The sequence below is a fragment of the Populus trichocarpa genome, chromosome 9 (assembly GCF_000002775.5).
Source record: "Populus trichocarpa isolate Nisqually-1 chromosome 9, P.trichocarpa_v4.1, whole genome shotgun sequence".
NCBI lineage: Eukaryota > Viridiplantae > Streptophyta > Magnoliopsida > Malpighiales > Salicaceae > Populus > Populus trichocarpa.
The window spans coordinates 9491275-9513356 of NC_037293.2; the positions used below are offsets into that span (position 1 = coordinate 9491275).

The 22082-nt window shown below is 34.2% G+C and overlaps 3 protein-coding genes and 1 pseudogene across 7 annotated transcripts; all 4 read right to left on the reverse strand.

The window, feature by feature from the left end:
- Nucleotides 1–6850: 6850 nt before the first annotated feature.
- Nucleotides 6851–7992, reverse strand: LOC7456403 (hemoglobin-2). The gene is made up of 4 exons (XM_002313038.4): nucleotides 7806–7992; nucleotides 7573–7687; nucleotides 7345–7461; nucleotides 6851–7152 (listed from the first exon to the last, which is right to left on the reverse strand). Exons 1-4 carry the CDS (start codon nucleotides 7916–7918, stop codon nucleotides 7015–7017), a joined length of 483 nt encoding a protein of 160 aa, XP_002313074.1. The 5' UTR covers nucleotides 7919–7992; the 3' UTR covers nucleotides 6851–7014.
- A 794-nt stretch (nucleotides 7993–8786) lies between these two features.
- Nucleotides 8787–11679, reverse strand: LOC7456402 (non-symbiotic hemoglobin 1-like; annotated as a pseudogene).
- A 214-nt stretch (nucleotides 11680–11893) lies between these two features.
- LOC7456401 (plastid division protein PDV2) lies at nucleotides 11894–14829 on the reverse strand. The gene is made up of 2 exons (XM_002313036.4): nucleotides 14294–14829; nucleotides 11894–12643 (listed from the first exon to the last, which is right to left on the reverse strand). Exons 1-2 carry the CDS (start codon nucleotides 14603–14605, stop codon nucleotides 12008–12010), a joined length of 948 nt encoding a protein of 315 aa, XP_002313072.4. The 5' UTR covers nucleotides 14606–14829; the 3' UTR covers nucleotides 11894–12007.
- A 1236-nt stretch (nucleotides 14830–16065) lies between these two features.
- LOC7456400 (uncharacterized) lies at nucleotides 16066–20391 on the reverse strand. Of its 5 annotated transcripts, none has more exons than XM_002313035.4 (11): nucleotides 20253–20391; nucleotides 19447–19525; nucleotides 19251–19337; nucleotides 18755–18871; nucleotides 18166–18585; nucleotides 17639–18045; nucleotides 17460–17559; nucleotides 17284–17343; nucleotides 17122–17208; nucleotides 16884–17012; nucleotides 16066–16811 (listed from the first exon to the last, which is right to left on the reverse strand). In XM_002313035.4, exons 3-11 carry the CDS (start codon nucleotides 19329–19331, stop codon nucleotides 16512–16514), a joined length of 1701 nt encoding a protein of 566 aa, XP_002313071.2. In that variant the 5' UTR covers nucleotides 19332–19337; nucleotides 19447–19525; nucleotides 20253–20391; the 3' UTR covers nucleotides 16066–16511. The 5 variants fall into 5 exon arrangements, with proteins under 5 accessions (XP_002313071.2, XP_024464332.1, XP_006379226.2 ...); XM_024608564.2 differs by having other exon boundaries at nucleotides 20221–20342; XM_006379164.3 differs by lacking the exon at nucleotides 20253–20391 and adding an exon at nucleotides 20003–20205.
- Nucleotides 20392–22082: the final 1691 nt, after the last annotated feature.

Consider the following 22082-nt stretch of genomic DNA (forward strand, 5'->3'; position numbering starts at 1 on the left):
AGATATTTATCTCTCATTAATGCATATGTTAGAGATATTTTTTCTCATTAAAACTATCAGGGCAAACTTACACTTTATCTCTTCATCTCCATAAAAGACCAGACTCATAGGTTATAAATATACTATGAATCCTTCAAACTTCTAGTTCATAATCTTCATTCTCTATTGCACATATATTTTCAGAGTATCTTTCTCTAAAATATCATTGTCTTCTATCTCTAAAAAGATATTTATTTAAGCATACGGGAGTTTTCAAATCTATCAAATGAAACTTTTTACAGGCATCAACCACTTTGGTCTACCAGTCACTAGGTACCGGCTACCAGCCACTTTGATCAGGAAGAATGGATCATATTGCTAGAATCAAGAGATTAATCGGTTATCCAACACATAAACCTTATTCCCGAGCTACTTACATATTTTGGGACATCATCACTTATCTAATCATATTTTGAAATTCAAACCAAATAAATGTGCTCCCGAATACCACAATATAAAACAATCGGCCCTTTAGTGTCCTCCAATTGAACCAATGGCCAGGCTGTCAAATATGCTGGTTCGAATTCTGGAAGTTCAACACAATTCCATGCTTAACATTATCACACGAATCAAGTCCTGGGAACCTTTTATAGAAATCTCAAACAATATTAATCTGTGAGTTGTAAAACAAATAAAACAACTGGTTTCCTTGAGTCTTAGATATGATAGGTGAATTGGTTGGATACCAAAGCCATGCATAATATCAGTATATATGTTCATGGTCTAGACAAGCAGCAATATGTAAATTTTGTTATACATAATTGGCACATTCTATCACAATTACTCCTAAGAAAAATACTAACTGTCTTCTACTAATTAATATACTAGTTTTAAACATTAGCAAGCATGCCCGATTAATAATTTCAAATAATTTTTTTTAGATTAACATTTTCGGACTAACTTGCGCGTATGCATCTCGACTAATTCTACGGGTTCTGAAGTTAACGGTTATGTAAACCTCTGGTGATTTTTGAAAAAACTCAAACTCATGATTATTACGGAGCAAACTCAAAACATGATCAGTTAAGATATAATAACACGGATGGTGGTTGAGGAAACTATCTCATCCGTCTGTAGAATGGTCCAGCATGTATGTTAAAGAATGAAAGTGACATTTATAGATGGGAAATGGACATTTTGCCTAAGATGGCTAATAATTGAGACAGAAAACGCCAAGGCTATGGTCCCAAGAACAGTAAAGAAATGTGAAAGGATGATAAGTCAGTCTAAGCACCACAGAGTCAAGAGATATGAAATTGTTCTTTCTAGTTCCTATAACTTATTGCTCCTTTTCCCCTTGACCTCGAGGCTTCCTAGAAGGAAACCTTCCATACCCTTATGATCACTTCGACCGAGTAACCGCGTTGAGAGTAATGTGAACTGCCACTGTGAAAGCTCGATGAATTTCCATAAACATCCAATCATATTAATCTCTTAGATATTGACATTGATGATGAAGGGATATATTATTATCATTTTGGTTAGATTTAATTTTTACCTGTAAAAATAATTAAATTAAAATTTTGTAAAATATAAAAAATAAAACCGGAACCGAACCGAAACCAGTTCCAATCGACTAGTTTTGATTCTGTTCGGTTTGATTATTTAATATTAAAAACTAAAACTCAACCCACCATTTTTTATTCGGTTTGGTTCGGTTATTTTATATTAAAAAACAAAAACTATATTGTTTTGTGATTTTTTTAGACTTTGTAATAGGTTTTATGATTGATTTGGTTTTGGTTCGATTCGATTTTTTTTTTGTTCGGTTATTTTATATTTTTAACTAAACTGGTTCAGTTCGGTTGAAGTTTTTTGGTTTCAGGCTTATGAAACCAAAACCGAAACCGAACCGAACCAAATATTTTTTTAAATGCTATAATCGGTTTAATCAGTTTTTTTTTTATAGTTTGGTTTTTTCAATTATTTTTTTCTATTTTTTTAATTTAATCAGTTTTTCTATTTTTTTATTCACCCCTAATTCTTTGTATTATCATTATACAATCTTGCAATATCAAGATTGAATTATAAACTACCAAATAGTCCAATTAAATGATAATTTTACGCACATTATTTTAAATAAATTATCCTTTGTAGATACTAGCTTTTAGCCCTTCGCTTTGCAGCGGGTAATATTAATTTGTAAACGATTATAAGTTATTTTGTTCATCATATTTACACTAACTTGCAATACATTAATAAGAAAAATAAAAGTAGCATAGAAACTATTTCTAATACTTCAAGATCCTAGCGATGAATAATTACAAGAACTTGGTGGAAAAGTGGTGTGTGTTTATATATATATATATAAAAACTCTATAAATATATATATTTTTTAGTTTTTTCAGTTTAATTGATTTTTCGGTTTTTTTAAACATTCCTATTCATATATATATATATATATATATATATATATATATATATATATATATATATATATATATATATATATATATATATATATGAACTCTGCAAATGTGGGCAGATCTCTCCTCGGCAGCCACACAACGCCGTGTCATAATTGTTGCTTATGCTAATTAACCATATCAAAATATAGTGGCACAAATTTTATTCATTACTAGCTATTTCACCGCTATTTTGTAACGAGTCAGATTTTTTTTAAAATAAATATATAGTTTTTTTATATTTTTCAACGTCCTTTTTATATAAAAAATAAAAAGTAAAAATAAAAAAACTTATATATACATCTAATAAAATTAATTAATTGAGAACTATACATGTTAATAAATAAATAAAAATTAAAATTAACAAAATTAAGAGTCAAATATAGATTAAGATATTCAGCCTCGCTACTCGGATCTTTGACATGGTTGTGTTTAACGACTTTGTTCACAAAAATTAATTTTTTATTTAATTAAATAATAATAAAAATAGACACACATGAAATTAATTAAATAAAACAAAAGACAAAAAACATTAGGCAAGGTTACACATATTAAAAATATTATCCAAAAATAAATATTTTTAATTTTTTTAAATAAATTTCATATATACAAAACATAAAAAAAATTATAGATGTATTAGAACAATCTTTCAAAACATTAAATGCATATAAAATAACCGTTATTCAAAAGATTCTAGATAAACAAAATAAAACAAAGAATGATTATTAATTTACATATAAATTTAAAAATTATCTTAAAAAAATACATATAAAAAAGAATTAATTAAAAAAACTTTTTTTTTAAAAAAAAAACAAGTGCTACTGGGCTTGGCAAGTTAGGCCAGCATGCGTGGCCTATCTAGTAAGGGCCTGCGCATGGGCTTGCAAGAGTAGGCTCGCGTGCTTGGGCCTTTATTTTTTTTTATAGAGCGGATGACATGTTGTTCGATCTAATGTTTTTGAAAAAAAAATAGATGACCCGTCATTTGATATTGCCTAGTTTTTAGCCATTACGATGGCCGGAAAAAACAAGGCAAAAGTTTTTTCGACCTAAAAAATAAATTTTCAACTCATTTTTTACCTAAAACACCTAGAAAACATCATGGACAACTTGATAAACTCATTTATGCTCTAAAAAAACCTAAAAAACCATCACAAAACTTGAAATCAATTCGAAATAAAAAATCTTATCAAGCTGCTTTTCTAGGTAATTTCAAGGGAAAAAAATACCTAATATGAACTCCCATCATCAAACAAAAACAATTTAACATCAATTTTAATTGTTTTTGTAGCTGGAATCGGTGCTAACAAGAATTTTCTCTCTGTAGCACTGGATTTCAGCGAGTTTCTCTCAAATCAAGGGCCAAGAAATAAAAAAAATAAAGTTTGAAATCATTATTGATTTTACTTTTAGATTTTGAAAATTGAAGGGATTCCATATTTATAATTTTAAAAGTATGAGGACTACAATAAACATTTCATCCAAATTTTTTAAAGTCACCAATTCCTTCCATGTTTTTTATATACTTTAGTCCTTCATCTTTCAATTTCACCTTTCTCCAATAAATAAGTTTATAATTTGATCCAATAAGAAAAGAAAAAGAAAAAAAAAAGCATTGAGAACAAATTATTTAAAGTTCCATGTGAGAGTTTTGAACCGTGAATTCTCCACGCGTTAAAGATTTTTAGTTAATACTTTCCCTATTTAAGAATATGTTTGGCAGTGTGGTAGCGGTTGCTTTTCAAATAACTTTTCGTGCCGAAATGCATGCCAATGATATTTTTTTCATTTTTTAAAAATTATTTTTGACATCAACATATCAAAACGATTCAAAACATACAAATCATATTAAATTTTAACAAGAAAAAATTAAATTTTTTTGGAACGCGGTTTGCACCGCGTTCCCAAAGGGTTTCTAAATCACTTTTGTTGGGTCAATATTCTTGACCTTAGAATATTCTCGCCCATGCCTTTTCTCGCCCTGTATAAATCACTTGTTGATTCCTTCGATGGACAACCCAATTCATCATTCTACTGACCTCTCTTCAGTTCAAAAAAAATAAAAAATCCTTCCTCTCTCTCTCTCTCCCCCCCTCTCTCTAGAAGATGGGCAATTGTGCATCACCTCAATACACAAAAAAGGTTGGTGGTGGTGGTGGTGGTCTAAACTGGCCATCCACAGCCAAAATCATTCACGTAGATGGAAGGCTACAAGAATTCAGGCAACCAATCAAAGCCAGCCATATACTCTCTCTGAACCCCAAAAGCTTTCTCTGCAGTTCAGAATCCATGTACATTGATTGTCACCTACCTCAAGTGCCAGATGACGAGGAACTACAATTGGGTCAGCTTTATTTCCTCGTGCCACTATCCAAGTCAAATGTCCCGTTATCCTTACAAGAATTATGTGCACTTGCCAGCAAAGCTAGTGCTTCTCTTGCTCAGTCGGACAGCATGGGTTTTACGCCGAACAAAACAATATTGCCGTATTCGGATAGAAGTGACCCAAAAATCCTGGCCACTGATGAATGGTGTTGTAAGATTCCGGTTGCATTGACCCAATCCGCGAATTGGTTACCAAAATCACAGAATTAATGAAAACGAACTTTTTTTTTTCTTTCATCGATTTTAGAGTGTAGAAAAGAGTGATTAATGGCGTACGATAGGGTTTCCTCCACCTTCTATAGCTAGATTGTAATGCTAGATCAGCCCTACTTTAGATGCATCTAAAGCAATGGAATAGTTGTTGCAGCTTTGGAGGGATAAAATACCGCAGGAGCCTTGTCCTTCGGCGTTCTTGCGCTTTATTTATAAGATTGTATATGCTTTTTAATATAAAAATCTAATGCTTTTGCTTTCCAGATTAATTCATGGGATTTGTGGAGGTCGCTTAAATCAAATATCATGCATGTAGCCTGCTTCTATATTAATTTTGAGGCCCATCAATTGAGCTATCTCCAGCCGAACTTTCCTCCCTGTTCCAATTTTGTATTTGAGAATATTATGGTGGTGGTTTTTTTAAGTATTTTTTAATCGAAAATGAATTAAAATAATTATTTTTTTAATTTTTTAAAATTATTTTTGATATCAACATATCAAAATGATATGAAAATATTAAAAAAAATTAATTTGAAGTAAAAAAATAAAAATAAAATTATTTTTTTAAAATATTTTTAGAATGAAAAATAAATAGTATCTAAGGAAAAAAAAAGCAGACCTTTTGTACTTTAATTCATTACCAAACATTATAAATCATTGTCATGGAGGATATTGTTTAAAAATAGTGATAACAACTAGTGTAGAAAGATTATTAGGTGCCTCCGACAGCTGCTAAGAAAGAGCATGGCACTGCTCTTCTTTGAATCTAAAACTTTGTAATAAGCGGACAAAATCTCGTAATAAGTAAAATTGGATTTTTTTAAGAGCCATGTAGATGAACAACTTATAAATAATTAAGTCCAATAATTAATTAGTTGATTTAACGCTGAAACAGAGATAAGAAAAAAAATATAACATTCTTTTTATAATTCATGTAGAGTACTTGAGTTTCAAAAATTAACGTTGAAAGATATGAAGATTATTAAAGTAATTTAGTTTATTATGAGTATTTAAATTAATCTTAATACAAACGAATTATATATAGATTAAATTGAAAATACTATTTTATTTTTAATAAATAAAACTAGATAAATATTATTTAATAAGATAAAATTGAAATTGAAGTACAATGAAATTACTAAAAACCATTGGAAATCTTGGAGGCCAGAATATTAAAAAAGAAAGAAAAAAAAGAAGCTAAACTATATCTGAGCCTTGCAATTCAGCTTCATTTAAAAATTCTGTTGTGATTTGTGATTCCTGAAGTTGGACCGGGTGGGTTAAAAATTTTATTTTTTATTAAAATAATATTTTTTGAGTTATTATTTTTTTAAGTTAAGAATTGGATTGACTTAGATTTAAAAAAAAATTTGGGTCCACTTTTGATTTTTTGTTTTGAAATATCTTTGTAAAAATTATCACATCGAAGAGAAAGATCAGAGGAAATTTTGGTATTAGCTAGCTACTAGCAGGTTATTAAACCTCCATAGTAATTTGGATTTAGAAGCAGACGAAGACATGATTTTCTTATAATAAGCTTTTAGCTGTGTTTTTTTTTCAAGATATTATATCTGTTTTTTTTTTCAAGGAAGTTTTTTTTTTTATCAAACACTTATATTTTTTAAAATTATATTAAATTTTGTTTAAATTACAAGCGCAACGAGGTAAAATTAAAAAACAAAATAGTCCTTTTGTGACAGAAATTGAGGTTTTTTTTTTTTTTTTTGAGGAGGGATTTTATATTTGATAAAAAATCACAACATCTGTATAATTGGATTGATATATAGCTTCATGGATTCTTCACACGATTATGAAAATATGATAAGTTTTATTCAAACATACCCGCTGCCAAGGACGGGCAAAAATCTAGTAAATACATGATGAGAAAACATTCCCAGACACCCGGATTAGTAAACAAAGATTAGCATAGCACAAATGCTTAATTTTGCAAAGTTTAATTCATTGAAGAAACCTAGGAAGAGGGCTTCATTTCTGTCTTGATAGCAGCAACTAGCTGATCATAAGCTTCTCCCCATGCTTTCTTCATATCTGGTGACCACATTTCAGGTACAGCTTCCTTAATTGTCTCCAATAAGGCAAACTTTGTTACCTGTGCAAACATTTACGTAGGCAAAGTTGAATAAAACAGGGTTTATGCACACTAGTTTAGTTCTTAAAGTGGGCAGATTTGTTCCCATAACAAAAATAAAGTGTTTTTTGTTTTATTTCATAGCTCTAGATCAATGAATTATATTGCTACTTAGTTTTAATTTGATCACTGCTTGATTATTAACAGTTATACCTCATAATGTTCATCAACTACACCATTTTTGAAGTGGACAGCTCCTAATTTTTTCAAGCTGGACTCTCTTACTGTTACTTTCCCAGCTTTCCTTAGCTGCACAGCTGATTCACAAGTCTGCAATATCACACGGTACAAGATATTTTAGTGTAAGATTTTGGAGGCAATGAACCCATGGAACTTGGTGATGGACAAAGAATCAACGTTATATAAAAGGTGGGTTATTACCATGATAAAGACAGACATGGCATGGGGCTTGAGTTTTGGATTCTGCTCGACAGGAACGCTTGAGTCTCTCAAGAACGGGAACAATTTCTGTGCTGATGGAGCAATTTCAAATATCCTGCAAACATCAATTAATGCAACAGTAAACAACTTGTACTATAACATATGGAAAATGCAGTGTTGAACCTGAACTTGTTGGTGCACGGGAGGATATTAAAAGGACAAGATTGGCTTACTTCAAGAAGAATTTAAGACCCAATTCTGAAGCATTCTTCTTCATTGCACTCCATGACTTCACAACAAGAGCTTCTTGTTCTTCTGTGAAACCCTTGAACTCCGAGGTACTCATGGTGGCCCGGTGTTTTAGAATTTGACAGGTTGGTGATTTTATAAAAATGGGATTGGTGTTCTGAGCCCATCTTGGATAGCTTTTCATTTATATAGCCAAATTCAGAGAAGATGAGATTAACTCTTCGCGGCTTTGGAAAGCCATTTTGTTGGGAATATAATAATAATTTACAAAAGTTACCAGCAACCAAATGTCCAAAAACCAGGGGCCAGGCCAGGTTGTTTGTGGCGTCAAGTACGTGGTTTTAATTATCAATTTGGATTGGCATTGTAATGGGATTGACCAATGGCTAGTATATCTTCGACAGGCTACAACTATTCAATTTGAAATTTTCTTCAATTGTTAATGGAGATCCTAGAAGTAAATTCTCCACAGACACTCGTTCAACAGCTTTCCCACTTGATTTTTCAGTTTTTTCCCCTCTTTTTTCTTCAGTTTTGAAGGCTGATTTTAATAAACAGGGTTATGATTCCGTGTAAATCCAGTGCACAAAACTACTGAACCTGGTTCTTCAGTGTTTGCTAGCTTCATAGATATGTGAAGGGTGTTGATAGTGAAAGTTGACTTTCAAATTAGAATAATTTGTATATCAATATTTAGGATTTGAACTATCTGTAAATTCCGTTCAAATTTGGGGAGCATATATTGATGTGAAATCCAATGGTTGCATTTTCTCACACTTTCTTTTTTGGATTTTGGTTACAAGGTAGAGGGGACATGGATGCCGGACGGTTGAGCTACATGCTCATTGGCAACATTTTCAAATACTGTAACAGTGTAGTCGGCATTACTTCTATGGCAGTGTCATCAGCAACTATGGCATTTGGAAGAAGAACAAGCTACAACGGGGTTTGAGACAGGAAAAACATCACGAAAAAAATGACCTATTCTGATAGCTTCTTCGTTCACCATGTTATTCAAAGAAAACAGTACAGCAGAATTAGATATGCAGAGTGAAAAATGACGTCTTCTGATAGCTAAAACATTAACAGAAAAGAATGACCAATTCTGATACATTCTTGGTTCACCGTTTTATTCAACAACTAATACAGGATGATCAAAGAACCCTACTTGAACATTTTTATGACAAAATTTCAAGCTTAATTCATCAGATATAATGTCTCCCTCCCAAGGTCTTGCTCAAGGAGTCTGTGAAGGGGGCTTCATTTCATTTTTTATACCAGCAACCAGCAGGTCATAAGCTTCTCCCCATGAATTCTGTGGATAATTAGTTAAGCAAATCATGTTCTGCTGCCTAAGTAAAAAAGATGTTACTGATTTTATTAGGGTTGGTTAATGAATAGATTGATAACTTAATTTAAACATAAGAGTTAATTAGTAATTGCATTGTTACCTCAAAATGTTCATCGACAACCCCGTATTTCAAATAAGTAGCTCCTGGACTCTTTGACAGTGACTTTGCCAGCCTTCCGGAGTTGCACTGCTGATTCACAGGTCTGCAAGGGGCATGCTTAAATCTTAGTTATTCTAACACTTTCAATAAAAAAATTCATCCATTCGCTATTTCAAAGATAGCTCGAGAAGAAATAAGCACTTAAATGCAGCTTGTTTCCTATTTCATACTGCATTTGACTTAGCCTTGGGATTCTCCTTTCATGAATTGTGACTTCCTTGTCTACAGGATCAAACTGCCTTCATTGTTCAAGTCCCAAACCAAATACGGAATTTCTTTATTCCTTCTGGCATTTAGGTCTTCTAATTTATGTTCCAAGGAATTATCTAAAGACATTGTTAACAAGCAGGATAGCACATGGTTTAAGTCAGAGTACTTAAACAGGACACAGTAAGAGAATGATCACACTTACACAAGACATGGTTTATATCGGAGATTGATTGCTTTCAAGTTATTTCTAGCAATGTTCATTCTGTTTTGAAATAATTTTTGAGAAGTTAGCACTCTTTCTTTAGGCAGGTTTGAGAAAATGAAAAACCCAACTCACATAATTGTCATGCCTCCATAGCCTGCCTAGTTCTCGTTGTCAGAATCTTCATCATCCAAGTTATCTATATGAGTTATTTCAAACTATCTATCCAGATCCTAATCAAGCCAGGTGTTGTGTTTCTCTACCTTCAACTTAAGCTTAATCCAACAGAAATTTTATTTTTAACTTTTTTTCCTTTTGTGATATATCCCATAGTTTGTTAAGACATCAAATCTGAGCTCTTCACAAGCTGTGATTCCTTTAAAAACCTAGCAGTGCCTATTTTGCTTACCAGACTACTATATTTCTAGTAAGTATATAGTACGGAAGTAATTGAAATAGTTATGTAGATAGGATAAACAAATAGACTGACCATAACAAAGACAGTCACGGCATGAGGTTTAAGCTTTGGATTCTGCTTCAAAGGAACTTCTGAATCTTTCAAAAATGAGAACAGCTTCTTTGCAGTGGTGCAATCTCAAAGATTCTGCAAATCAAAACAATCACGTTCAACGTATACTCAAGATTAAATCCCAAACCCACTTGGTATTAAAGTAAGTTAGCAGAAGAACTTCTACAAAAAATTCTTAAGAGTATAGTTAGTTCTATGATCAAGAATAATAATATTCACCTCAAGAAAAACTTCAGGCCCAATTCTCCAGCATTCTTCTTCATGGAATTCCATGATTTGACCATTAGAGCTTCTGGATCTTCACTAAATGCACTAACTTCTAATCTTACACAGTTACATCCTTTCCAAATCTTTGTATATAGCCAGATCATACAATGAATACCAAAAACAAAGAAAATATAACAAGGGAAAAGGAAAAAATGAAAAAGGAAGCTACTTCTGGAATATTTTGGAGTTCTGCATACAAGCCCATGTAGTGCTGCCTCTCTCCTGACCCATGATAACTCCATGGATTGCTGATGCAAGAATCTTGGACCAGATTTTTGTATTACATAATGCTTAGAGACATCTCTTATGTCACATTTCTTGATGCCTGTATCTGTAAGTTATAGTTTCAGTTTTTCCCAAAATAAATTAGGTAAAGAAGTCAAAAAAGAGAGAGATGGAAGGCAAAAGATACTAACCATCAGAGAGGATCGTAGTAGTCCTTGAAGTAGGAGTGCTGATAGTGAGACTCATCATCTGGTGAACACTTAGTAACAGAGACAAAGAAGAACTTGGGAGGAAATGATAAACAGCTGAAATCGGTTAGCTTTGAAGCACTCACATAGATCAATAGAAAGCAGCTTCATCAGTTAGGTTCTGTTATTAAAAAAAAAACCCTGGCTTTGGCTGAAACCAAAGAAATTTAAATATTAACCTTTCAGGTTGTGGTGGAGCCAAGATTATTTTTCTAATCTGGTGGCGTCATTTTAGTACAGTGCATGACCTGGGACAGTGTATTTCTTGAAAGATGGCAACCATGATTTGGACTTGGTGACTGAAGAAGCGACTCTTACATAGTTACATGCTTTATTTTGGACATGTCCCATGCCGGCACAGGAATCCGGATTCAGAGAAAAAGCCTGGACGTGTATAATATGGGGGTTAAAATTTGAAGCATCTGTAACTGCTCAACAAGAGCTTCAGCCCCTTCGGAAGATGGTTGAAAAAGTTTGGGCTGACATTAAACTTAGTACCTCACCAGATGCGCAGAACCAATTCAAGTCTGGCCCCTGTGAAAGGCCTTCAAAGAGAAACCATAGTTCATACAGTCGCCAAAACTTTCCGCTGTTCACGTTTCCAGGGCTCATTCAAGGAGACACTGGCATTCAAAGAGAAACCATAACCGATACTGTCAACTGTCGCCAGCAAGCCCTCCTGATCATCACAATTAATTTCAACATGAAGAAAAAGCCAAGGACTGCAACGAATGGAATTTTTGTATAATTTGTGAAGCAACCAATTTTATTTAGAATCTAACGTGGCTTCTCAGATTTGGAAAACAGGATTTCCAATTATCAACTGCAATAAAGATCATGCATATGCACCACTTGCGAGTATCGTGAATACTACAGGTCATTGAAGGAAACTCTTCATTCACTATAATGAAGAATGAAAGTGTAAAAAAGATAGACAATAAATCTACCAAAACTTTCGAAAAGAGAGAATAAAGATAAGACACCAATTATGAAACTATCCACTCCCATAATTTACATCAGGCTTTCCAGCCACTGAATTAAAAGGAACTGCCACCCTTTCTTTCACGACGCAGCGAACTTCCCCATCTTCCTGTACCATGATTCTCCCAGGTGGGCATTGAACAATTTGTTTCCTCTCATCAGCTGCTGGTTGCCGACACAAGCCTAAAACCTTGAGAGGAACATTTTTCTTTCCAATGCCAGGTCCAAAACCAGCCAAGCTTAACATTGATATTACACCAACAAGGGTAATCACAGTCTTGGCTGCTGCACTGATGATGTGTCCCAACCCTTTTCTTGAGTTGGATGCAGTTTGCACCTGATTGCTTTCTGACTCGTCCTGATACCTCTTTGCTTCACCAGTTATTATCCCATTGGACTTGTGTGTGGAATGAAAGTGGGAAAGATGGCGATTGTTTAAAATCAAGGACTGTGGAAGGCGGCTAGGATATGGAGGAAGCAAGAGATCATTGTTATGCTCCACAGTTTCCCCAGCAAATGCAGAGGCTTCCTTTATTACTTCCAAGTCTTCCCCATTGTACTCCTTCAGCTTATCCAGTAATATCTTGCGGCTATGTTCAATCTCACCAAGGGCTACTTCTTTTTCATAACGTTGCTGCTGCTGCAAAGCCTGGCCACCAGAGGGAAACAATTAGAGAGCTCCTAACCATTATGTATTGCATCTCAAAGAAGTTTGTTTCTATACATGTCCTTTCATTGGATAAAGAAAGGTATTATCTATTGATTTTGGATAATTCCCATATGCATAAATCATACAAATAAACTTTGGACTGAAAAAGTTTACTACCTCATTCTCTTCATTGTCAATCACAAGTTATTTATACTACCAATATTCTCCATGCCACCACAATATCTCCACCCGCACTAGCACACAAGTGCATGCACACATGATGAAGGAAATTACATTAAAGAAACAAAAAGAAGAGAATGTATGTATGCTGAAAAGTCAAAGAGTGCAAAAAATGATTGGAATATCCCACTTCAAAGCAAGATGAAGAGAAGATTTATAGGATGTCAAGTGAGACCAGTTCATGAAACAAAAGATTTTCTTAGGCTCACAGAACAGAAATGAACAAAACTGATTTATCAGATCATACAAGTATTCTACAACATCATTGTTCGTGCGAGCCTGACACCCCCTTCAAAATTTTATACCCTGTCCTTTTACTAGTTCGTAATATGCACAGCAAAAACCCTGTGAAGATAGAGCACATTCTAGTGAAGGACTAACACCCACACATAATTCACACCCCTGTCCATGTTTACAAGTCACTACATCAAATTAGACGCAAGGCATCCACGACTGAGTAGATTTGAAATCGAATACTCATCAAGACCTGGCAGAAATTATTCAAGTAGTAACTAAAGTTTTCTTTACAGCCAACAAAATCAGTTTTAAAACAAATCCATCTCCTTGTCATTGGTAAGGAAATCCACTACAAACATACAGGAACAATGAAATCATTGTGGTTAGTGTGTGATATGTCACAGTCCTTGTCATTGGCAAGGAAATCCACTACAAACATACAGGAACAATGAAATCATTGTGGTTAGTGTATGATATTTCACAGCTGTAGCAACTTGTAAACACTAGTAAGAATTCAGTAAGTAATCTTTAGCATTTTACAATCTTGAATAGTAGGTACAGGTCAAATGATTTACATGAGGAATATAGTAAAGACAAGCTCAAGTACTTACAACATAGTATCAAGAGAACTAGGGCATTCAAACAATTAGTTCCATTAAATGGAAGTGCTTTTTTCAGTCTCAGTAAAGCATAATTTGTGTGATAAAGTTGGAAAAAATTGAAAATGTTAACATCAATCCAAGATGATAAAAATAATTCTATCTCTGCTTTCATGTACACAAAAATTCTCAGCTTCCAATTGATGAGTAACAATCACGTGAATAAGTTCGTTACAGCAATTTTGCAAGAAAAGCTGATTCCAAAGCCAAAAGATATGAAAAATACAATAAATCAGCCCAAACCTTAGAAACCAAATCCTCTCACTCACTCACTCCCATTCATGCTCAAGCTTTTGCCTTTGGGCACAAAACATAAACTTCAAAACATGGTCTCCACAATGAACCTAAAACCCAATTTATACGTCTCATTCATTATTTATCAAAAACAAACAAATGGGTACTGTATATTCTTCTTAAAAACACTCTTATTGTCAACAAAGTTGGGGTTTTTGGCGTAAAAACCCTAACTTTAACAAGAACAGAGAAATTGGAGTCATAGAAAATGAAAAGAAACCTGCAAGTTAGAGAGCTGGTTCTCAAGGGACTCGAGAGCATCACGGATACGCAAAAGCCTCTCAGTCTCATCATCATCTCCTTCCTCTGCTTCACTCAATAAAACCCCATCAAGAAACTCCGAATTCTTAGGACTCTTTCTCTTCTCTCCTTGCTCTTCAAGACCGTCACTCTCTTGCTTCTCTTCTTCAAAAGATTGATTCTTTATGTTGTTGGAAATGTTGTTGGTGGTTGCTTTATGGATGCAATTACTGATTTTGAATCTCAAGTCTGTAGCTTTAGCCAACACTGCTTCAATTCCCTCATCTTCCATTTTTGTTTTTCTCTACGTGGGTTTTGGTGGCACTGAAAAGAGTAGAGAACCTCGGGGTTTGTAGGTGATATTTTATTTTTCAAGGGTTTTGTTATATGTGGCAGAAGCGCCAAAAAGGGGTGCTGGGTTTGGGCCATTCTGCGTTGCGCAAGTGATCCTGGTGCTTTCTGAAGAGATAGATCACTGTTTCCCTTTCTTTTCTTTTGCTTTCCACCGGTGCAAGACAAGACCAAAGTAAACAAATTTCATGTTATGAAAATCTTCTATATATATATATATATATATAATTTTATTCAGAAACAATTTTTATATATGGTTCATACAGCTTATATTTTACCATTCATAAATTAACACTTCAATTTGTATAAGAATTTAACGTGAAGAATTTGTTTTCTCAAAATCCATATATATATAACCATGCATTTCATTCACGAAAAAAAAAAATCTTCGACTTTATAATAGTAATAAAAAGTCTTAGAACGTTTTTAACATGATTTGTGAGATTCAACTATTCAAGTCTTACCATAGATCTATGTATTGACTTTTCTTTTAACTAGCTATTTTTGGCCAACTCCCCCGTATGAAAATTGAGTTTTCTTAGGTTTTAAATAAATTATTTATATATAAATTGGTATATTTATATAAAAAATTATATATTTTTTTATAAAACGAATCTATTCTTTGCCAACTCTGCCGTATGAAAACTGAGTTTTCTTAGTTAGGTTTTAAATAAATTGTTTACATTTAAATTGATATATTTATAAAAAAAATAACAAATTTTTATTTGGAGAAAGGAAAGGAAAGGATATGTAGAGCATTTAGCATCAAAGAAAAGGGAGCAAGAAAAGATGCTTTGTGTGGCTGAGGGAAAAGGTGTCACTGCCATGGACCTGTGGTGCACCGTGCACATGTGACACGGGAGCAAGGATTTTGTGCCCTTTTTGTTTTTTCAATTTATTTAACTCACAAAAATAAAATAAAATAAAATAAAATCTTATAGTTCTATTTCCATCATGTTTGATTCTATTGATATCGTAGGGCAAGAACTGGAAGCAGTGCATTCGTCGTTTTGACCATGAATTTGGAAAATCCCACCCACCCATATTTTCTCACCTTTGAAACCTTTCCTTCATATTTGTTGGGAGGTAGCTTTTCTCTCTCGGATAAGGCTAGCAAGAAAGGTGAGATTGTGTTCAATTTTTCTTCCCTCTTTTTGTTTCTTTTCCACTTGGTCAAAAAGAGGAGAGACACTGGTTGCTGGGGTGCAGCCACCGTTTGGAGCAGAGATTGATCCACTATCTAAATAAAATTTTAAAAAATAAAATAAAAATATTATTTTAATATATTTTCAAATATAAAATATTTAAAAAATTAATATATATGTTACACGCTGCATAGAACATGTCAAGTTGTAAAAAAAAAAAGAAATCGATAAAAGATGGTGAAGTTGTTATGTGACATGCTATCAAGATACTTCCTGTTGATAATATTAAATTCTGCTGAGACATTCCTTTCACAAAATGTTACACAATATGGATAAATATTACACAAAGTAGTAACAACCATTCTATCAACTTTTGCTTCTCTTGCATCATCATGGATTTTGTAGACAACAGAAGTGGAATGACAGCCAAATCACAACAATGCTGATCTAAGAAGATTGCTGATCATATAAGCTCAAGCAGTTGGAGTGTTTTCTGATCATAAAGCCATTTGATCATCATTCTTCTAAGATAGACACTTCAATATGGTGTCTAAATCAACTTGGTACTGCCTAGTTGACCATGAATTTCAGTTATGATTCTTCTGTCGTTTCCACATTATATTGCAAACATAAGTTGAAAAATAAAACTGCTGCTTAGCTCCAGCACATGTAATCCCACCCATGCTGATGGAAATGAGGTAACTAGGCTAATTCCTTGGAAAGCAGATAGCGAAACGCGAAGTTGTGAGGAATCCACTCGATGTTCTTGCCAAGTTTTCTGTGCCGACACTCCTGAATTCTTTTCCGCAAACAATGAGGCAGTAAATGCTCTATCATTTCCATCAAACCGGCAGGGCAAAGTTCCAAATCCTTGGCAAAAGACTCCACAATCTTTGGTATATGGAGTTTCTTTTCTTTATGTACAATGAATGTTGATTGGATGTATTCTTCCTTTGCAGCCTCCAGATCCTCAAACACTCGCTTAGGAGTATATACTCGAACCTGAACAATCGCAATTCATTGCTTCAATGAGGAGCATAAGCAGGCATACAAATCATGAATAATGGAACATACCGCAGGATCAGAATAGCTTCCTGCACAAAGTGCAAAATACAAGCGAGGTTCAGGATGATCAATAGAATAAGCTTTCCTTCCATCTCCAACCTTGAATTTTGTCTTGGAAGAAAATAGCTGCCACAGCCACTGCATCCAGATATATGCCATCATTATTAGGAAACCTTTGTTAAAACTGAAACTAAACCACACTAGCAGGCAATGTTGTTAAATAGAAGTTTCAGAGAAGCATATTTACCTGTCCTGGACGGAGAAGCCGACATCCCAGAATATAACTCTGTATCATGTCTACATTAACTGTATGACCCCCAACATTGTATGCTGCCTGAAACATACAACAGCTTTTAAATGGTGTTATACATGCTTTCTTCTTGAAGATGTGCGGTGAAGTTTTTCTCACCTTGAGTATTAAGGACATCCTTTTCATATTATTTTGTGGAATGCCGTATACTAAATATGCCTGTTGGGCAACATAATGCAATGGAATGCATTAGTTCAGAGACTAGAAGTAAAACTGCAAAAAGGAACAAAACAGAGTAGAATCTTGAGGATATATAATGAGCTTTAGAACCTCACATGCATCACAAGTGCATTGTGCACATTGATCCAAAACGCTAGTTTTTCCTCGTGTTTCATCTTCCTAGGATTAACCCCTTCTAGCTGAGAGACAAGTGACCTGAAACAGGATTAACCAACAGTAGCATTAGACCACATGGTGCAAAGTGCATTTTGTCAGCTATGGTCACTGAACTCACCTAAAATCTTGCAGCTTATGTTGAATATCTCTCAGCTTTTGACTATCTCTACAAATGTGTTGGACCTTGGCCATTGAGCAGTATGGTCCACTGAATTCCTTGGAGGCTCCAATATGGAAAGGATTGTCAATTGATGAGTTGAAGGATGAAAAGTTCCCGTACTGGGGGCTCCATATGTCACCATGGCCTTGTGATGGAAACTCGTTTGGTGATGAAGAGACTGAAATACGTGAGGAAGCATAATCAGGATTGATCAAAGGTGGGTCTGCAAGTTCACAATATATGGCTGAGATCCTCCTGATCATCTCCTCAGAAAGCCAGTTCGGCGTCTCTACTACACCATAGCGAATAGAGGTTCCAAGATGATCTGCTAGACTGGTTGCATTTGAAGTACCATTCCAAGCTTGCTGAAAAGAAAACGAAAGAGAACAGAATTTACAAAAAGTTACTAGTTTTTACCAAAGTTTAGTTGTTTAAGGAACTTTGCAGGAATGATTGCTAGGAACACTTCAAATCAATCAAGTTACCTCCAGCATTGACAGTGGGAGAGAATGGTATGAGTCTATGGCTCTGACTATAGATCGCGTTGGAGGAGAAGTTCCAATAGACCGCTGAGATATTGAGGAATGACATCGATGAATGCTGGAATCTAACAGTTTTTCCAGTCCCCAAGTGCCATTGCATTCCTTGGTTAGTGAAGTAAGATGACTTGCATTATCAGTGGAATTGTCCTTAACTGACACGATATCATTTCTAGGAACTGCTGGAAACATTCCTCTATGTGCGTCTGAACTCATTTTGAATCTCTCATCCTCCCTTTCATCCTTGGTTGACAGAGATGATGCTTGTTGGTCAAATGTTTTTCTATACAGTGAGAGAAGATATCGTTCCATATACACTACTTCCAGTTCCAATACTGCAATTTCCTTCATCAGATCCTTAGCGGGCTGCAATTTCAGTAAAATGAATGTCGCATTGCTGTTAGAAGCAGTTTCACTCAGCCTATTGCTAAGGTGAGAAAGGGAAACAGCTAGGCAAAGCATTTAAGCATAGCAGCAGATATGTATGCATTAGCAAAATGTAACTTACTATGTGATTTACAACAAGAAACCTTACCTTGGGGATTGACTTATCAGTCATGATATCATGGGAAAAAGACCTACTACTTAATGCCTTCTCCAAGGCACGGCGCACCAAAACCTGGTCCTGCAATCGGTCTTGAAGATCTAAAATCTGCATGAGGAAACAACTTGCAGTAAGTGAAAAGATTGTTGCATTCTAGAATATAAAAAATAACAAAGACTCTTCTCTGTTTGTCCTTTTTCTTCTCAGCTGTGGACTGTTGGATAGTTTTTCTCAAGCACTGGTGAATTATATAAATTACAAGTGTTCATAGCTTCCTCTGCAGATTGACCAAATTTCTGGTCTAAACTTGCAATGGGTAGCTAAAAGTTAAGAGCAAAGCATCTAGAGAGACTTCCTTGAAAGGAACTAACTTTTACAGAGGAGAAATAAACAGGGTTCTTGAGCAAGTACTGATATTAGCAATCTTAATGAATTTCTTAAAGCTTTTACACAGTTAGCACAGAAATAAGTCAAGAAATATATCCACCTCCTGCTTTAATGAATTTTGAACCTCTGTGTTAGGAAATTGCCTCTTCTTGACTTCAACACAGTCCTCAAGCTGTCCCATTTTCTTCTGTGAAACAAAATTAACAATCAAGCAAAGTTAACCTTAACAGAAGCAGATATACTTGTAAACTGACTACAGATAGTTTATTGCTAAAAATCAACCAGTAAAGGCTTACCGATTTAAGGTGACAAAAATCTTCAAAGATGCTGTTTGGTTCTTGTTTAGCAACATCAAATTTTCTTTGACATGGATCACTGTCAATGAAAAGAACAGAACTGATCATGATAGATAGCAAAAGACATCGAAGAAGCATAAGTTCTTCTGTTTTTTACCCTAAAACATGGTCCATCAGCAGCTAAACATGAACAACCAGAACAAGTGTGTGAGACTTTGATGATTATTCACTGACTAGAAAGAAAAATGGAGGCAAAAGAAAAAATGAGTTCATGGTTTCTATTAATAGAGATCTATTTCTAAGATCACTTGCAGAAGAGCCATATATCTAACAGCTGCTAGTATCTGCTGGGCCAAAAAAAGTATAGAGTATGGGCATGAAGCTACACCAATAGTATTATGAAGTCACAACAAGTAAAGGCTACCAACTGATAGCCATAACCAGAAACCATCATATACTATAACTTCTACTTCTAGGCTTGTACCATAGCAGAAATTTAAAACCGAAAAATAATTGTAAAACATAGACTCAGCAAGAAAAGTGTTCCTAGTCGTACCTAAGAAAGAAAGCTACTTATTTGCTAGCCTAAAAATGTTAAAGGTATGGACATGGAGCTGCACCAATATTAATATTTAGATACAGAATATTTCAGCTCTATCTCTTCCCAGAAACCATCTTTTTTATGATTTCCAGTCCTAGCACGCCTTCAGAAGGATAAAATAAGATTAGCAGCAATAATGATTATTTTACTACTAAAGAAAACTGTGAAGCTACCTATTAGAATGCTTGTGCCTTGAAACTCTTACCTCCATGGACTTGAACTGTTTAAAAGTTGAACCAGCCCGACACTTCACTACATGCATTGAGGCAAATAAGTTGTCTTTAGACCCCACAGCTGAGGATTTTCTGAGAGAGCATTAAATGGATGGCAAATACTACCAGAAAGTATTGACATGCACTAAGCAAAGAAAAATACACTTCATGAAGGAAACGTCCAAAAAACATTAAATGATAACAGAATAAACTCTGTTTATAAACAAAAGAACCACCTTGTATGGAGAGAGACTAGTCATGCAAATGGGCTCCTTTTCTTTTTTTCTTTTTTTCAAAAGCTGAGCAGAAACTAGTGGTTCGAAAAACCAAAGTCGGGTTTTAGCTATATCTATGCGAGCCCCCAAAAACCAGTTGTTTTATTGACATGTAGCATAAAACTATAGCAAGTATGATGCAAATATAACATGCCTATGGATAAGTGCTATACATATAGTGTCTCAAATAGATAGTGCTTAAAGGGGTTGTCAGTTTTTGACTAGTCCCTTTGTCTTAGAAAGCAATGCCACCTTTGAAGCTTTTGCTATGGTGGGCTTTTAGCATTGCATGAAAAGAAGCAAATGATCAGTTCATGGCTTTACCTTGTAAGATCTTAGAGGTGATGCTTAAAAGTGATTCAAAAGGAAGAAAGAGACAAGAAACAAAGAGGTTACTGACTTGTGCTGTATATATAGCAATTAGAGTTCATGGGATTTGAGCTTTAACGAAATTTAAACTTTGCACTTCATTTGGTTTGTATGCCATTTAACTTTGAAGAAAGCATGAATACAATAACAATATATATAGAGATCAAGTTACTAACCTAACTAGGGGATCATCAAATATTCAAATTATATATTGTGTCATGTCTGCCATGCAACAGGACCATGTTTATCGACTAATTATAGTGATTTAATGATTTTGATACTGAAAATAATTGAAGTATAATGTTTATTTCATTCATAACGTTGGGTTTTCAATCCCATGATTCTCCTGTTCAAGTACTTGCAACACGTGCAAAGATTATACTTTTTGAAAAGCTGGGAATTGTATCAAATATGGATGCAAAGTGATCCTCCTTTGATACTCATCAGCTATATATTGTGTTTATTTTTCCAATCATAAAACGAAAGGGCTCGTAGCCAGCGCTAGCTAGCACATTCTGCACTAGAGAAGACATTAACAGTGGCGTTGGTGGTCTGTTAGAACTAAAAAGAGAGAAGCATTTAGAAAAGGTGAAGGGACCTTAAAAGGGCTGAAAGGTAGAGGTCAAAGGAAAGGAAAAAATACAATAAGATTGTTTTGATATGAAATGACTGGTTTGGTGGGCTAACCATTGCCTAACCATGCAAAGCTCCTTTTTTCTAGTCAAAAAAACAATACTTGCTGGGGAAAGCCTCTTGCCTTTATTTTGGGTAGAGTGCCATATACATGGTAAAAAACAATTAATTAATTAATAAAATAACAACATTGAAGGTCATACCCCCCCAAAGATGAAGAAAAAAAAACAAAAAGATTCTAACGGTTGCTCTAGTGGGAATTATTTTGAAGGGGCACGTTTAACTAGAGTTCCAGGACCTTGCTTCGATTAGAGGCAGAGCGAAAGACACAAAAATAAACAAAGCATTGGGTAAAAAATTGACTGATGTTCTGTAGGCTACAGTGTCAACAGAAATTTTGATAGTGTTTAAATTTTTTAGTTTTTAAATCATTTTAATATATTAATATTAAAAATAAATTTTTAAATATAAAAAAAATTACTGTAATACATTTTTAAAGAATATTCTAGAAAGTAATTATTACCGACAAACTCAAACACTTTGAAA

What these genes read in the sequence shown, in the direction of transcription:
- LOC7456403 (XM_002313038.4), bottom strand. Translation starts at nt 7,918, where the DNA reads ATGAGTACCTCGGAGTTCAAGGGTTTCACAGAAGAACAAGAAGCTCTT. An exon ending in GGTCTTAAATTCTTCTTGAA is followed by an intron (nt 7,688 to 7,805) that starts GTAAGCCAATCT and finishes TGATGTTTGCAG; the next exon opens with GATATTTGAAATTGCTCCAT. An exon ending in CCATGTCTGTCTTTATCATG is followed by an intron (nt 7,462 to 7,572) that starts GTAATAACCCAC and finishes GTGATATTGCAG; the next exon opens with ACTTGTGAATCAGCTGTGCA.
- LOC7456401 (XM_002313036.4), bottom strand. Translation starts at nt 14,605, where the DNA reads ATGGAAGATGAGGGAATTGAAGCAGTGTTGGCTAAAGCTACAGACTTG. An exon ending in ACCAGCTCTCTAACTTGCAG is followed by an intron (nt 12,644 to 14,293) that starts GTTTCTTTTCAT and finishes TCTGGTGGCCAG; the next exon opens with GCTTTGCAGCAGCAGCAACG.
- LOC7456400 (XM_024608564.2), bottom strand. Translation starts at nt 20,309, where the DNA reads ATGCATGTAGTGAAGTGTCGGGCTGGTTCAACTTTTAAACAGTTCAAG. An exon ending in AAAATTCATTAAAGCAGGAG is followed by an intron (nt 18,872 to 19,250) that starts GTGGATATATTT and finishes TTCCTCATGCAG; the next exon opens with ATTTTAGATCTTCAAGACCG. An exon ending in TCCCACTGTCAATGCTGGAG is followed by an intron (nt 18,046 to 18,165) that starts GTAACTTGATTG and finishes TTTTCTTTTCAG; the next exon opens with CAAGCTTGGAATGGTACTTC.